Raw genomic sequence first — 18,054 nt, forward strand, 5'->3', positions numbered from 1 at the left:
TGTAAAAACCCACAACTGTACATCCGGAGGCGCGTTAACTATTGATCCGCCGTGTAAACAAGAGCCTTTGAATGACAGGACCACAGCGCCTTGAGCATCACCGAGGGAAAAAACACGGATCTACTCTTGGACCATTTCCAGCCAGACAGATCTGAGAGGAGGAACTGTCTCGCGCTCAAAGGCAGCACACACACCCCCAAAATACACTTGTGCACTCAGAGGGAAAAGAGGCTCAGCGGTGGGGAGAGGCAAAGACAGTTATTTCCTGACCCAGGAATCCCCCTCTTTTTGTGGGTTGCAGAATGGCCAGGCTCTGTTTATAGTAAGAATGGCGGCTCGTCTGTGGGTCGTCCCGATTGGGGTTTTTGCATGTTACGATGTGGGCAAGACTCCTGTGCGGCTCCAGTCTCTCTGTCTGCGTTAACACATTTTCACATAAAAACAACAATGTCTCGCAGCGTTCAAACATCTCGCAGTCATTCCTGTGTCTTGTCCCATATCCGAGCCCCAGATATGAATTCAATGAGCCTCTGCATGATTTCCAGACAGGGTGCAAAAACTTGTCTGTGAATCAAATGGATATAGAGAACTATTCAAATTACTACTAGCAAAAATAGTAATAATACAAAAAAATATATATAGCGCTTTTCAGGGCATTCAAAGATGATCCACTGAGCTATATATTCTTTATTTTAAAAAGAAAGATAAAAACTGAAAATTAGAAAATCATCTATACATCAGAAAATGATCTAAATATCTTTATCAAAAGTAAAATCCAGTTGACCTAATTATGTTGTGGTTTGAATATTCATAGGATTTCCAAACAATATTGGTTCCATTTGGTTGGTGATCGCTTCAAATGGAGACCAAAAACACTCTTAAAACATCGTCTCTTACAACAAAGACATGGATCCACTAATACAACTCTCACACCATTAAAATATACAGTATAGTCAAACATTTTTAGTTATAGTATAACAGTTTCCTTAATAAAAGATAATACTGTGCATATTTTGCATCGTTTTTCTTGCAATCCACATTACATTTTAAAATCTGTGTAAAGACTTTATTTGAATCACTCCACCACACCACCACATCACATTAACAGCCCGGCCCCTGATCCATTTCCAGGTTTGCCAGCTGCCTAGACAGCACTAAGCTCCATAAAATTCAGTGTGATTGTACGGCATGTCGGGGAGGAAGCATTGTGAGAAACGTGGATATTTTGCTTGGCAACCGAAGCATTATCATATTCAATGCATGTTGCTCCAAGCGCCCCTAACATCATGTGACCCAGAGAAGGGAGAAAGCCTTTTCATTCAAACAACCAATGATTATGTTCACACTTGTTGTTATCAGTGTTTACATTACATGACTAAATCAGCTCTTTAATGCACTAAGTTGGATTACTACATGAACATTTGCACATGTCACCGCGGCGACACGACTCATTACTGCATATCACACTGTTCTTCCTGTTCATTCAGTGCTCATTCCAGCCTTTTTTTTTCCATTTGAGGATGATAATAAAAACGCTCTCTCTTACATTTTCCACTTCTCATATTGGGCTCTGGCAGAGGTGTACTTGCAGTTCGTTTGATGTTGTGGTAAAGGGAATAAGAGAATAAGAAAAGCAAAGCACGCGGCCATAAGGTTACATTAGAAGGGGGGGGGAAAAAACACCAAAGATGGAGAGGGTTTGGAGAGCCGGGCTGTACCTGATCAATACAAATGTAAGATCTTCAATTATTTAGACATGGTTTTCAACGGGCTTTTCTCACTGGCTGCTGTGAGGGCAGCAGAACGAATGGGCCAATGAGAGGAGATGATATCAGATCCAATCACCTGTAGGTTACTTTCACGCTGAGACACATCTGAAGAGTGGGCTGGAGGCCTTTGATGGTAGCCCTTAACATTCCTGACCACACTTCATTTCTGAGAGCTGTCCGTGCCGTCCAGAGAAAGAGAAGGTACGAGTACTTCAAGTTCAACAATTCAATAATACACAAACCTAATGAACACTAATCATTCAATATGCGTTCAGCAATCATCTTTCATCTGCACAAAGAGGCAAACCATTCCAAACCATAAGAAACAGTGATTCCAATATACAGATTTTTTTTGTATTACAGTGAACCCTCGTTTATCGCGGGGGTTACGTTCCAAAACAAACCCGCAATAGGCGAAATCCGCGAAGTAGAAACCTTTATTTTTTTACAGTTATTATACAATGAAATACTCCATAAAACATTGAAGCTCACACGCGCCCCTCTCACCGGCCTCGCAAACTTCAATTTGGCAAGCGGTTTTACGTACGTGTACATATTAATCCATAACGTTATTGACACACAGGTAGAGAAGACGCGGAGAGACTGTTTAGCCAATCAGAATGCAGAACACAATGCATGATGCAAATCCGTGAAGCAGCGAGACCGTGAAAAGTGAACCGCGTTATAGTGTGGGATCACTATATTATTTTTCTCCAACGATTAATTGAAATAATTGTGACTAGATGATAATTAAAATCATCACATTGTCTCAAACAGGAGTTCCCAAACTTTTCAGGCCGGGAGCCCCAAATTAACCACGCAACCAGCTTGAGACGCTCACTGCAGAATAAAATTGAAAGTGGTCATTTAAAATGTCAAAAAGTGTTGAATCAGGTTTTATGTTTATTTAATTTATTGTGGTACAAAAATATCCCTAAATATTAAATACTGTGTCATAACGTTAAACTGATATCTTTTATATCCCACTTTGGGAACCACGGGTCTAAAACACCAAAAAAAAAACACAAAAAAACATTAAATTAAAATTGTCTGTTGAATCCTTCAGTCGCCATATTTCAACATTTGTTTGGTTGAAAAAAAATAAAATAAGAATCTTGAACATAGAAAGAATAACTTGACTAGCTAATGTTAGTTGCAATCCTATTTGGGAGCAATGAAACATTAGAATATTGAAAATAAAACGCTAGAAAAAGAGCATATTAAAAAATGTGCAGTGTAGTAGGAATTGTATGAGATTTCTCTACTTTTGTGACTCCTTTTACATTCTGTTCACTTTTTGTGCGATACTTGAACCTCAACCACGACATTCATAAGCAGTGTTAGCACATTTCTGAAATAACTGTCTAAATATTGTCATCAGGGTTGAACTTTTTTGTGTGTGGTCACGTTGCCTGTCCCATGTTGTCACAAAAAACAAAAAACTTGAGTACACCAACAAGCAAATTAATAAGACAGACTTGACTTTGGAACTGGAATGTAATTTTATGCAGTTCCTTTGTAATATTCTATGCTCTTTATGGCCACATATAAACTGAGAATAACATACTACATATCTGAACTTCATGAAGAAATAGATCAAATTGATGATTGCGAGGACTTGATGAAAAAAGTGAATTCAAACAACAATAATATACATTTCTTTTCATACAAACCAACATTACTCACAACAAATATAAATCTATTTGTCATTGTCAGTCAAGCTTCAGAGTCGCTGGCGGCCAATGTTGTTGTATCTATCCCACTATCAGCTGTGCCTTGGCCCATAACCCACAAACGTCTGAAATCACCTTCACATATTGACCTCACATCTCACAGACGCCCAGTGTTTGCCAGTGCAGTTCACACATCACCTTTGCATTAATTCCACTGTATGCAGCGCTCATACTTTAGGCCTGAGCAGAGCAGAGCACCTCCCTTGGCCTCAGCCGGAGCATGTAATATTGATGATGTGATGTGGTAAGGCTCATTACAGACACACACAACTGCGCCCTGTTCAACTATTGATGTGCCCAGGGTCTTTCAACACTTTCTCTGGACGCACCAAGAGAAATGTTACGTCTCACAACACACCAAAAAACACAAATCCACATATTTAGAGCTGGGTTATGGTTCATCTTTATCTTAACCAGAATTGTTAAAATGTAAATGTATCTATGAGTCAATGACTAGTGTAGCTTTCAGAAAAGTATGCCTTTTTGAAATGGGGATCAGAGCTGTCCTCAAACAGGGGACATCATTTAAGTGTCTGCTGTAAGTGTGGAAGAAAGATTTCTGTCCTTTAAAAGAGTTGCAGGCGAGCACTGGGAGCTGCTCCTGTGAGTGACCAGTCGGGCACACAGTGATGGTGGAGAGGACTACTGCAGCGGGAGGTGTTTGACACAGATAGGAACGAGTACGGCTGGATTTTGTAATAGACAAAGCAGTTGGAGCAGTTTTTAGGCCAGGTTTTGAGAGTGCTCTCTGTAGCTTAGATGTGAGTCCAAGAGCACTCTTAATTATGTAGCTTTGATAGTAAACCTTACAATAATGTATGTGTATAGAGAATATCCTTCTGTATATTCTGTATCTGGTGGCATCCGGGCTGCAACATTTCATAACTTTCCCGACACGCTCCCTCGTGCGGCGTCCAGACAGACACAATTGCCCATGTCAGGGAAAGATCTGTAACTATGTAGACAGTTCGCCCGGAAATAAGCGGGATTGTTTCTATCTGCAGCCGGATGAACCGCACAAACAATGAATTCTGCCAACACTTTCTCCACTTCCCTCCATGCAGCTCATTTCCATGTGGAATGTACATGAGGAAAGTGCATCCTCCAATACTACTGATATATTGTCATCAAAGATATCGTTGTGTTTCCCCAGATATTGGTGCTGGTACAATATTGAAACATATTTCCATGATTTGGCACCATTATTTTTCCTGTTCAGTTTGTCCTGAGTTTGTCTTTGGAACAGAACAGAAATAGAATAGAAATTAGGCAAATCATATCTATTTTATTTATTTTATATCCCAGAAAAATACACGTTGTTATTACAAAAGTCAATTTGTGAAATGTCACTTATCAAAATCTGTTGACCGTTTAAAAATCTGCAAGACAAATATTGTAATCGGACGTCAGTATCAGCTCAGCTTTTTTGTGTGTATGTTTTGGTTAACATTTATTGTTATATAATCTGATTTAACCTTAATAATTGGGCTTCAAATTCAATAAGGTAAAAGTGACTCTGAAAAGCAGTTGGAAATAGTTCGCCCCATGATCTCATTCAAAGTAAACCCATGGGAGCAAACCTGAGGCGGGTTCGTTGAGCTGAAGGTGTGGTGTCTCTGTGCATGGTTGGCATGGACTGAACAGCTCCTTTCTGCTCACAGTGTATTCTACAAACACCGGTCTGCTTTCACCACACCCACTGCATAGCCTTTCAAAACACGAGATATATGAGTCTGAAGAGGCACACCACCAATAGTACATAAACACCAAATAAAAATATACAAAAAACTGAATTTTATGTTTCGCAAATCCTGTAAAATAAAAGCCCATCCAACATTAGAGGCAATAAAAGTAACTGTTTTATTATACAGTGCTTTTTATAACTAGAGATGATAACGTAGCTTCAAAGTCTAAAAAACAAGCAGGGCTGGAATATTCCACAGTACGACATTAAACTTGTAGGTGTTTCATTATGTGCTGAAAATATCTTGAACAACATGCCTCTCCACAGATCTTACCTGTAACACCTGCTTGTTTCCATGACCCGAGATAGATAAGTTCAATGCTGGTCTGACATTACAAGCAAAGAAATAACATCTCCGTGGAGACAAACAGGTGGCGGACCTTCCATGAAGATTAGATACTAAATCTAATAGTACTAAATAATACAAAATCTGTAGAATTGCACCAGCAACAAAAGCCTCAATAGAAATCCCTGGGAAACGCTGTATACAATGTCGTTGTTAACATGGTTTCGTGTCATGATATAAAATCATAAAATCACAGAATGGAATCTTATCAATGAACTGCCATTTGTAAAGCGGCAGGCACCCTTCAGCAATCCCACATGGCTGGAGGTTTTCCTGGCTCCATCCTAAACTGAGATGACCATCTGACCCACTGGCCGCCACACATGCCCCATAGTGGACCAGGAAATAGAGGCCAGACCATGGGGAAGCTCAAGTCCCATCTGTCCTCAGCTCTAATGCCAGAGTCGGGATGTCCACTTTCTCAAATGTTCTTCACCTGAGGGCTTAAAAAAATCACTTTATATATTTTACAGGGTCAAACTAACATATAAATGAATGAAATTGTATTCCCATTTATATAAACAAAATAGCCATTGTGTCATGTCTAAAGTCAGGGACTGAATCAGACCCTAATGGTAATAAGAAAAATTATGTGAAGCGATCTTATCAGAGAAAGGGATAGTAATAGTAGTAGTAGTAGAAGCAATATTAGTAGTGAACGGTATAAGTAAGCACTAATATCAACACTAAAACGAGAATGAAACTGGTTGTAAATTTCACAAATTTGAGACGTTCAATTGCAACAAACAAAAGACAACTGACTTTCATGTCCCACAACAAAGACAAACAATTGAATGATTTAAATCACACTTAGTTAACTATGTGTATGCATATTTCTCTTTGGTTTTGGCTGAGTGTGTGGGCCGAGTGTTTCTGCACATATATGTGGCATGTAGTGTTCCAGTCAGGTCTTCGAAGCATCATTCCATTGCGTAACCTTCTGGCACCATCCTGGCCTGCTGGCACTGCCATCTGCTGCTGTGAAGCTCTAAATCTGAGGCACCCCACCATCCATTAGCCTTCTACTGGGCACGATCAACCAAGTAACGCACTTTTACAATCAAGGACAACATACCAGTCAAATCGGTCCATAATGTAGGTACTATTGTCAGAGCTAATGCTAGCGGTGTTTGTGCCTGTGGACTTGGCGATAACCCGACAACAGCCGTGCAGAAAACACAAGTGAAGAGGCCGTTCCGTCTGCAGCATCGTGTTCCTCACGTGTAATCTGCTCCACAATCACACTTTATCGAGCTCATCTTTATGTGATTCAAATGTATCTATTTCTCTTTACATTGTATGGCGGCAATCCATGGGTTTTAAAGTAATGAAAAATTGGGACCATTGGTCTCCCATAGGAGTCTTTGGAACAGGAAGAGCTGCTCAAAACATCAACCGCAAACAAGAATCACACAATATCATCACAGCAGTCACAGTGAACCATACAAAAAGCCCCTGAGCACAACATCCTCCTTTGTTTGATCCTCAGTTCATCCTTTGTGAGTTTCATCAATACAGGTATAAACAAATTCATGTACGTATTGTGCTTGTACAGAAAGGTTACCACTGACTACTCAGTGTAGTATATCAAAAGTTCTCAAAATTGGATCCTGGACAAAGTGATGTGATTGAAACCCTTCGAGTTAACTGCTGTTGTGATTCAAATCATTACAAAAATAAATGTAACTGAATTGAATTCAAACCCACAGATAAGGAGTGACAGACATAATTTATCATAAAGTTAAAGGCTGAGGTTAAGGTAAACTTTATTGTCTCCGTAGGGAAATTTGTCCTCTGCTTTTGACCCATTGAGGGATTCAATGCAGCTGGAGAATCTCCTCAGGAGCAGTGACCGCTGCAGTGCAGCACTCGGGGGCCCAGCTCCAGATCTTGTTCCAGATCAATTCAATTTATTTTTGTAATGTCCAAAATCAACAGCAGTTGCCTCAACAGTGAAAAAAAGATTAAACAACGTTCATAGGAAATTAGAAAATGGATAATGTGCCAGAATCCCCTGTCTTTAGACCCTCCTTCGGCCCTTGAGGGGGCAGGGCCTTTCAGCTCTGCAGTTTTGAACAGGAAGTCAATGGACCTGTTCCGATTACTAAGCCCTATTAGATCAGTATTACAGTTTAACAAAGTGTAAAACAATGATCTACATTTTAGACAAAATACCCTGGAGAAAATGTATGCTCACTCTGTAGATTATCCCACTATAGGCCTGAGTCAGGTAAACCCTGACAACAGCCACTTAGCCCCAAAGCTGACGCTGCAACACAAACATTCCCTCTCCTCAATGAACAGCAGAGATACACCAAGAGATCAAAGAAATAATCCAAGTTATAAAAAGAGATACAGCATCTTCTAATAATTGTATTCATGTGTTGGCTCATGACAAGGTTCAAGCCAAGAACAGGATATCGTTTCTTCTTTAGTGCTTCTTTTAAGATAAGATAAGATAATCCTTTAATGTCCACACATGGGGAAATTTTGTTGTTACAACGCAGTAGATACAGAAGGAAAGGACAGATTATAGGAAGTTTCAAAAAAACACTCTTTATACAAGAACTCTTATGAACAAAACAAAAAACTCTTATTAACAAAACTCCTCTCATATCTTAAGCACCAATTGTTGGAAATAAAATTGCAACTAAAACGTGTCCCAAGCAATAAAAGCAGAGCCATAAATGTGCTGAGATGTGTTAGGAGCCAAATAAGATTAAATAACACAAAGAAACCACCAAAAATCCTAATGTACATTGAAAAATGTAAATCTTTCCATACAATTATTCATATATGACCAATACTACTATGAATTTGCACAACCAAAACATTGCATTATTCAGATTCAGTTTTATGCACACATAAAAATGAGACACTGATTTGCAAAACCCTTCAACAGCATACAAATATCAATAAATAAATAATCAATTTCAAATATGAATGCTAAGTGCCATATAATCTTTACAGTTTGGCTCCTATGTCAGACTCCTTCAAATACTATTTTGTCCGGCTTCTGACAACTTATATTTACTTTAAAGGTGGAAGTTGTAAGTTTCGGGATGTTGACCTCTGTTGTCTCCATGGAGATCTAATTGCTTTGCCAAGAATGTCTGGGTATGACGAGCAGGTGACGCCACAGGAACACAAAGTTACAGGTCAGATCTGTGAAGAATGCATGTTTTTCAAGAGATTTGTACACAAATAAAAACACCTATAATTGACTAAATTCAAGATATTCAAGTTTAATGCCATAGTGTGAAACATTCATGGCAGAGCAATATCTCCATGGAGACAAGCAGGTGTGAGACCCCTCCACAGAAATGTTAAATAGAGCACCTATAAAGACAAAATATTGACTTGGTACTTAATTAATCTCACCCAATAACATGTTCCATGATGGAGCGTGTTATTCACCTGCTGAATATGTTTTAGAAATGAATGAACCTCTTCTGAAACACTCCCTCATCTTCAAAGTTATTTATCAGATCTAACACAAAGCGTCCCAGTCAAACATCCCATTGCTCTGTCTGGGCAAGAACAACAGGGTCAAGCCCGGCCCACACAGGCCACAATCCAGCCCTGTGTCAGTCTGTTTAGCCTTTCTCCACAGCTGGTGCCCCCCCCCCACGCCCCAGACGGCTCCGTGAGTGAGCTGCTCCAAAGTCAATCTGTCACTGCCTTTCCATGAGCGAGGTCCGTACACTTCACTATAAGCACTGACTAAAGACCGGACAACAAAAGTCACATCTGTCGAGAACAATCCAAAGCAACATTACGTCGATGTTGATTTGCACTGAGCATTCCAGACAATAGACCAAAATGAGATGAGTTTGATGTCCACTATCGAGCGTAAACCAGGCTTTTAGATAGGATTTGAAAACACCCCGTCCAAATAATTTTGTCCGGGGGTACGGGGGCCAACTAGGCGAAAAAACAAGTCGCTTCTGCATTCTCCGGACCACGGCTCGGTAGCCAATCAGAGCACACAAATTTTGTCGACCAATCATCGTGCAGCATGCAGATTTTCACTTGTAAACAGTAAACTGTAATGAAGGACTATTGTCAAATGCTTCCCAGACCGATTTAATGATGATATTCCCTTTTTTTCTAAGATTTATTAATAAAATGGCCGTCCCTGCACTCGAAAATGCCCGTCCACATTTTAAAATACCCCGTCCAAAATACAGGAAGACGGGTCTCTATCTAAAAGCCTGGCGTAAACTTTGATGAACCCCTTGTCGACAAACATGTAGTAAAAATGTGATCAATCTACCATAGTTTATAATTGTGTTTTAAAAAACAAGCACACACACATGCAAAGCAGTAATTATGTCAGAAAACATATTTTATTTATTTATTGTATTTTTAAATAACTTACTTTTCAATAAGGTAAATTACTTATAACAAGAACTGCTTATGTGAATGTATTGTAAAAACTTATTTTCCATTACAATTTTGACCTGTAGCCCCCATCAGTCCTCAAAGGAGTTCATAATTATGTAAGCTGTCATGTATTTGCAATTAAGAGCAATTAACAAGATGCAAAGTAGCCTTTGCTGCTTAAATAATCCCTCTTGTGTTTATGCTGTCAGAAACAATTACCACATCAGGAAATCTACCTACAACACAACAACATTTGTACCTCCTTCACCATCTGCTCACAATCACCTGCCAAACATCTGGTTGGCATGCAAATGATGTGGACCAACAACAGTCCCAATATACGACCACTACCTCTTACAAAGATGTTAGCAGATTCAAACAGTTGCATTATGTACTGCTGCTTCATTAGGTTGTAAGTTAAAGGCGCAATGGACGATTTTCGGCGATTTGAGAACTCAGGCGGAAGTGCGCATGCGCACTCCCCCGTGCGGACTGATACAACACACATGTGCGTTTGTTTATTAGCGCAACGGAGCGCATCGCATCGTTCGTCTCCCGTAGATTTCCGTCCACTTCTGCGTCAGCTCGAACTGTCTTTCTCCGTCTTCATTTTGCCCCGTACACTGAGGGAACTATATTATGATAGATCCATGCGCTTAGGCACGTGGAAACGTGGGGACGAACCGCACGCGGCTGCAGGTGAGCGGTAGGTGCGTTTTATCATTGATACGTGGCAGGACTAATGATTTATCCACGCCACGAGGAAATATGATAAAAAAATTTGCTGAAAAAAATCGTCCATTCCACCTTTAAGTTGTGTTCTAGTACTGTTATGAAAAAGTGTGTAAATGGCACATTAACTGTAAGCAGTGCCTCTAATGTGACTTTAGTTTGTGTTTATGACTGTTAAGGAGGCGAGGCATCAGGGGCGTAAAGAGGCTGTGTAAAACCAAGAGCAGAGATTGATTTCTAATTAACAAGCTTGTTGCAGTAATGAAAGACGAGATGCTCCGTACTGCAGTAGATCAATGTGGAGCATTTCCCCCGACACCCAATCTTAATCAGACGCGCCCCACACACACAGAACACTCTCACCACTGTAACCTCAGTGCTGTGAAGAGATAGTATATGGATTTTGATCCCATAGTTTCATATCTGTAATAATAATGTACTTCTAAGAGCATTTGGTTTGAGCTAGTTAAATCCTGGTTTGGTCCTGTTCTAGACCTTGTTTAGTCCTAGTCTAGCCCAGGTTTAGTTCCAGGTTTAACCCCAATTTTGATGTAAAAATCAAGTTGTTGTTGTGAACTATATTCAAAAGTGATTTTGATTGTAGTTTGTCTGGATAAAACGATATAATAAAACATAATATTTATACATCATTTAATATCTGGCCGTGGCTCAGAGGTTAGTCCATTCATCCTCCAGACTGAAGGTTGCCAGGCAGTTCCTTCTGAGTTTGGAACAAGTGCATGAAGTTGTATCCTCGGGGGAAGACACTTCTCCCACCTTCTCTATGAGTAGTGAGTGAGTGATTTTTGGTGATCAAAGTGGCCGATGGCACCAAATGACAGCCTACCCAAAGTAGCTGCTGACTAAAGTAACTTACTACAACAGAGTGTAGAGTGAGTACTGACCACAGTGAAGCACTTTGAGAGGCTTTTCAAGCCTCCAGTACAAATGAAAGGCATCATCTTAGTCTCAAAAGATGTCTTAGCCACAGTGTGGTTTTTCTCCTGAGGTCACACGCAGTGCACCTGTTCAGAAGGAGCAACAGGACCATTGTATGTTTTACCATTGTAATAATCATGTATTTGGGGGCGTTCGCCCCCCTTGTTAGGCACTGCGGTCCCCCCTGAACAGGGATATGTGTTGGATATGTAATCTGCCTGTGCCAGCCTGCTGGGTCTCTCTGGCCTGTGTGTTTGAAGGAGCCTGGTGATGATGGGGGTAGGGCCGGGCTAATCCGCAAGCTGAGCCACACACACTGTTCCCAGGCTCCAGAACCAGCCAGGCCTCTGTAGTAGGTCCACTGGAGCACTACACGGCCCAACTGAATGCTATCAGCACAGGCGACACACTGCCCCCCCAGCAGGGATTACACCCTCCAAAACCAAGAGCCAGGACGAGGATCCGGTGCGAAGAGAGGAGGAGGAGGAACACAATCCATGAAGAACGCTCCCATTCTCTACAAGGAAGAGGCCATGGGCAAAGCTGACACGGCAATCAGCGACAGAGGCTGGGAAACCACACCATAAGAGCTGGTCCAGGACAGAGATGAGAGAGAAAGCCCCATCCCATAGTTTAAACAGCTTCAGGCCAAGACGCTCAACACTGCAGCCTTGTTATGAGTTTACATAGACACCGCTCCTATGTTAAACATAGCAGGCCGGCTATTTCAACCCATAATGAGAGAAAAATGTTTTAATTGTGTTTACAGGCAGTCTGTTTGTTGGAAGTAGACTTCAAAGAGGCAGAGGCAGAAATTAGGGAAATTTGTGGCAATAAAATCTTTCCATGCACTGTGGGGAGGTGTGTCTCCAGTGTATTCTCTCATCCCAAACAAGCTTCACTATGATTGCCCTAAAACTAAAATAAAACATCCAAGATCGACAAACAAAAAGCTACAAATCAAGCTTGGAATCAATACAAATTTAAGTACTATAAAGTAACGACGTATGGGAACATGTTTTTAGGTATTTGGGGTTTTACCAGAAGCAGATGCACATCACAATTAAGATGGCACACTCTTAATTTAGTGTCTATACATATTCATAGCATAGAAAGTTATGTATTCTGTATTAACATCATGTCAAACAAAACTTAAACTTCACCAACAAGAGCCTCTAAGTCTTCTGAAAATGTAACTGTTTTTTGCAAATTCACTCTCAAATGATAAACTCACATTATATTCCCAGAGCTAGAAACCATTATCTGCCTAATTGCAAATATGTAACTAAATGACACCAGCCCGTCTTGGTGAGGAGCATTTAACTAAAAGAATCGCTGTGTTTCCTTTCCAAATGAGACTGGCACACTTGCCCACCTCTGCCTGGCGCCAGTCCATCCGCTGCCTTCGTTTTTAGCCACTTCAGCTGCAAGTGGCACAATGTTGGCACCGTTTTGGCACCAATCTGGCAGAGGCTAACAATGTCACTGTTATCTGAGGCCATTCTCTATGCTGTGATGCAGAGAATCAATTTTCCAGGACTGTAGCATTTTTGTGCCGTCTCAACTCTCCGGGCGTCACATTTCCCTCAGTTAGCGGCGGAGGCACAACCTTGTCTCACGAAAAGCTGCGCTACGTATGATTGACACTTCAAATCTCTTAACCTCCTATATACTTGCTATCTTGTCACATCAACAAAGCATTTTAATAGCCCGTGCACGAGGACATTTGCCTGTCCCAGCCGGCGTCGTTACGTCATTGATGGATCACCCACTAAGAGCGTGCATGTGTGACAAAAAGATGAAGTCCAATGAATATCTATTCTCATTTCTCGCCCATCTGCTTCTGCATATAAAAGGAAATGGCCATATCTGAGCCTCTCCGATCATCATTCAACGTCCACAAAGACATAACACCCAAACACGCTCGCCGGGCCCGAACACGCAGCTTGACACACTTCTCTCCACTCGACGAAGTGACCTACTCGCACAAAGCAGCGGGAGGCGGCAAGGCAGAAGAGGAAGCTAATGAATGCGTGGCTTTTGGACCACTTGAAATTGTGAGTGCTATCCACATATTGGCTTTGCTTTGCTCACAGAAGGGCCCTATTAAACCATTAGCCCCGATCCCCTCCGCTCTCGTCTGGCTCTTTACTCTCCTCTCCGGCGTCTGCATGCGCCCCGAAACTCGTCTGCATGGAAACTAGGCCAGTCTTTTGTTGCTTCACTGACCGATGCCTAGTGCACTATAAATGTTTTAGACTTAGATGGGTGTTTTACAAAGATAACGCCACACAACGTATAGTGCAACTAACAAGAAGATTACGTTGAATCTTATCAGCAGGTACAGGAGCAGGCTACAAAGTATTGCTGTCACAAGTTGGGGTCAGAGGTTAAAAGGCGAGTCTTAGGAGGTCTGTTCTATCGGTGTTTGAGTGGTGTAAGTGACAAGATGAATGCAGCAACAGAGTGACATTACGGTGCATTTCTTTTTTAAGGAGCAATCACCACCAACTAGGGATGTCCCATTATCACATTTTAGTGTTATGGTTATCACAGTTGTAAGGATCATTTATGATTGTTGGGACTGTAACCAAAAACAACAGTGAGAGCCTTCATTTACTTTCAATAAACATTAAAGGATCAGCATGCCTCACTGACTTCATGAAATCAAACTTTCTGAATGAAAAAGTAATGACATTGGCACAAGACAAATTACATGTAGTTTTCCATTTTTTGGTATATAAATTTAACTGAAATTATTCACTTACTTGTTGCACCCTACGATTCTCATAGTTATTATTCTTGGCTCTTACAATTAAATTGTGTTCCTAATAATCAATATTATCGATTAACCGAATAATCTTGACATCCTTACAACCAACTAACGAAAAAATAAATAAATAAAAACTTAAATAATGAATAATGTTAGGTCAAATGTTCTCAACTCAAGTGACAATGTCCATATCACTTACTTTTTTCTGTTGGGGAATTCAATATTAATAATTCCCTGCAGTCTAATTACCATCTCTCCATTAAATGTTTTCTTATGTTTTAAATCAATTCTATTATTGACAGTTGTTTTAAGACATCATCGTTTTTGAGAAATGCCGTTCCTGTCCCTGATGAAGAAAACCTCTCTCAATACGAATACTATAGGCACATGCAACTACTCTAAAAAAGATGCTAGCAGAACACGTTTTAAGCTCTGAACCATTTACGCCTTATTTATTTTGAGGACAAATCCCGTCATGACCTTTCTGTCTCTACCAGAGATAAGGCTGCACCCATTTGTCTGTCTGAGCACTTTGAATGCGGCTGTGCAATCGCAATTTTATTATTTCCTATTTCCAGCAGTTCGGGCTATTTCTCAGGTTTCATCTCGTCTCCTTTGACCCAGCCGATGCGCCAAGCCTCTCCATCTTTTAATAGACCCACAACCTCCTCTAGCCATTTTCTTCTTCTTGCTAAGCGCGGTAATCCGGACTTCAACACTGCCCACACGCGCCTTATCATTCAAAAGAAACAGGAGCAAGAGGCAGGCGGGTCGGGTCAGAAACGCAATTACTGTACAACAAATCAAGCACAGTTTTCCTCCTGCGCAGCACTGAAGACCACTAGCACTAACTAAGGGGTCAAACATTTTCTTTTCTGATATGCACTTTCCATCAATCAACTTATAACCTCCCGTTTTTCATAGCAACACATGCCTTCCACCCACTACTTCACATGCATTTCAGAGCTTCAGGATGCACAACAAGCCTAAAAGGGATGTCATTAATAGTCTAAAATATAAGCAAAGTTTTTGCAAGACTGTGCAGTAAATCAAATGCAAAATTGTGATTTCAGTTATTCGTTTACAAAAATACAATAGTTAGACTTCTGTTCAAAATATATATGCACTCATTTTGTCACTCAAGACCTAATCTATGTATTAAAATCAAAAACATCACAAAACATTACTATTACAATTTTTTTGGGTTTCTCTGCAGTATTTTTTTTTATTTTTTTACAGTGTATAAGTAATTGTTTTAAATCATAATTTCAGTTATGAGTCAAATAATCAGTAATCAGACAGCCCTTTTTGAACAATGATCTTATCGACTGAATATGGATGAAAATAAATAAAGGAATTCACTTTTTTTTTTTTTATCATGGTGTCAAAAAATGGGAAAAATTGGGAATCTCACAATAATCGTAACTGTGGGAAATTTTGCAATATTTCAAGTTGAAAGTTTGTTTTCAAGTGAAGTTTTATAACAACATAACTCTAATCTTCAGATCAATAAATATACAACGTGATGCCGGAAAAAAGTACAGAATGAAATGCCTTTTGTCAACCCAAGTGCAGCTTATAGACAGGCAGATAAAAATGATTACGGTTTGCCCGGATGAGGTAAAAGAGAGAGTAAAATGATATGCGCAGGCTGGAAATGCTCTGGAAATGCTCTGAAAAGGCACATGTACTGTAAGCTTAGCAGTGTTTATCTCCCATCACCATCTCAAACTCAACTAAAACCCTCATCTTTAACAATGAGCTTAGGCTGAACACTGAGAAAGTGAGCAGCCGGGCGTTTTACCGTGCGGCCAGTATCTCATCTGCTCAATCCTCTCATCAGCTAAATCTCCCCCTACTCTCTCCCAGCGCAGCCACAGCCCCGTTTAAATCCTCCCTCCTCCCAGTACAACCACGTTTCTAATGCTAATTATACAAACCTCTCCCATCCACCAGTTAGTTATTCTAATCTCTCCTCATGATATCCTTACAAGCCAGGCCCCTGTTTAAAGGTGCCTGAGTCAGGGGCTGATCTCAAATCTCATTTTCAAAGATTTTCTTGCATTGCATTCATGTTATATTTTCCTGTTTTTTGTTTGATAGTTTTCTTTTTTTGTAAGATTAAAATTGCAAAAATGTATACTGCATAATAAATAATAAATTAAAATTAAATGATGTTGAAATGTACTATTTGCTGAGTGATAACAGCGTCTTGTGCTAAAATAAGACAGGGGCTGAGAATGTCACCCCTGCTCTGCCCTGACATAGGTCAGTGTCCGCAGTGTTAAGTGTTGAGAGCTGATGGACTCTGAGGTCAGAGCATGTGTGTGCAGGGCAGGTGCTCTAACGTCAGTGTGGGAAAGTACTAGAGACACTGGGCTGTATTAATATTAATGTATATCAGTAACAGCGCTCTGAGCGTGCGTTCACTCTGTCTTCATTCAGAGCTCTGGATGTGAGTTCTACAGCCTCCTACACTCAGGGCACCAGGACCACATACAACACCAGATCTCCACTCAGCATCACTTCAGTTACATAAACGCAGCAACAACAAAGCAACTCCACACAGAGAACTGTACACAACACAAGACAATATTGTGCATTTGTTTATTCTGTGGATTTATAATAAAGCACTCAACACACAAAATAGAAAACAAAAAGAAATACACATATTTAAAAGACTTGTTGACATGCAGCAGACACCACAGTGCATGAGGCTCACCTTGGTACTCCTGTCCCGGGGTGTAGGCAGTGGGACTGCCTGTGATTTGGAGGGTAAGTAGCACCTCTCCTCCACCTTCTGCCACCCCAGTTCCCTCCAGCTCCCCGTGGTGGGTGCACAGGAAGAAAAAGGGGTTGAAACGGGGGTAAAAACTGCCAGGGGAAGTACTCAAGTCCACACTGGTGCTCCCCAGGAGCAGGGCCAGCAGGGCACAGCCTAGAGTGCCCCTTAGAGAGGCCATTTGCCCTCACAGCCCGGGTCTACGGACAGCTGAAGGAGGAGGGAGCGGGAGGAGCAGGTAGAGTCCCAGAGCAGCAGTGGAGTCCACACAAAGTCCTAAGTCCAAAAGTGTGGGGTCAGAGTGGCTCTGGTGTTAAGTGAGCCCACCTTCACTCTCGGGGAGTTCAGAGCTTTGCCTGTGCTGTCCTGCTCAGCGTTTAAATACCTCACCCCTCCTTCTGTTCCTCTCTCCACCCACCACCCTGTGTCTGTCTCTCTCTGCTCGCTCGCACACCAGCTCCACGCGTGCTGTGAGCTCTCTCCTCCCTCTGCTCTGTCAGAGGATCACTCTGCCTTCTCCTTAATCTCTTCCTCCCCCTCTCCTCTTCTCTTGTCTTCACCTCTCCATCCAAACACTCACTCAATCCACAATGCACTATTGTATCCCCAAATCAAATGCACTCATATTACAGATACTGCTTATGCAATGAAATAAAAACAGCACAGCAGTCTCGTTGTTACACATTGTATCATTAGACATTTCCATCATCCCCCACATAAAGTCTTTCCGCTGATACACAGTCTCCTCCACGATCACACCTCCTTCACCTCCTTCTGGTCCTTCTCTCACATTGTATTGGACAAATTCACTCCCGTTTTTGAACATGAAATTCTGCCTCTTGTTCCACAC

At 41.0% G+C, this 18,054-nt stretch overlaps 1 protein-coding gene across 4 annotated transcripts in view; it reads right to left on the reverse strand.

The window, feature by feature from the left end:
- LOC140349222 (reelin-like) overlaps positions 1-17,610 on the reverse strand; it is a 114,393-nt gene extending 96,783 nt beyond the window's left edge. For 2 of the 4 annotated variants that reach the window (XM_072435495.1, XM_072435496.1), the window contains exon 1: positions 17,145-17,608. In XM_072435495.1, the coding sequence (XP_072291596.1) occupies positions 17,145-17,385 (241 nt within the window). In that variant the 5' untranslated portion in view covers positions 17,386-17,608. Of the gene's footprint in view, positions 1-17,144 lie in introns of all 4 variants that reach the window. The other 2 variants (XM_072435494.1, XM_072435497.1) reach the window with 2 other exon arrangements.
- Between the last annotated feature and the right edge of the window lie 444 nt (positions 17,611-18,054).

Source organism: Eucyclogobius newberryi, unplaced genomic scaffold, assembly GCF_026437365.1.
Source record: "Eucyclogobius newberryi isolate DKJ021-1_F unplaced genomic scaffold, fEucNew1.0.hap1 SCAF_7, whole genome shotgun sequence".
NCBI classification, from domain to species: domain Eukaryota; kingdom Metazoa; phylum Chordata; class Actinopteri; order Gobiiformes; family Gobiidae; genus Eucyclogobius; species Eucyclogobius newberryi.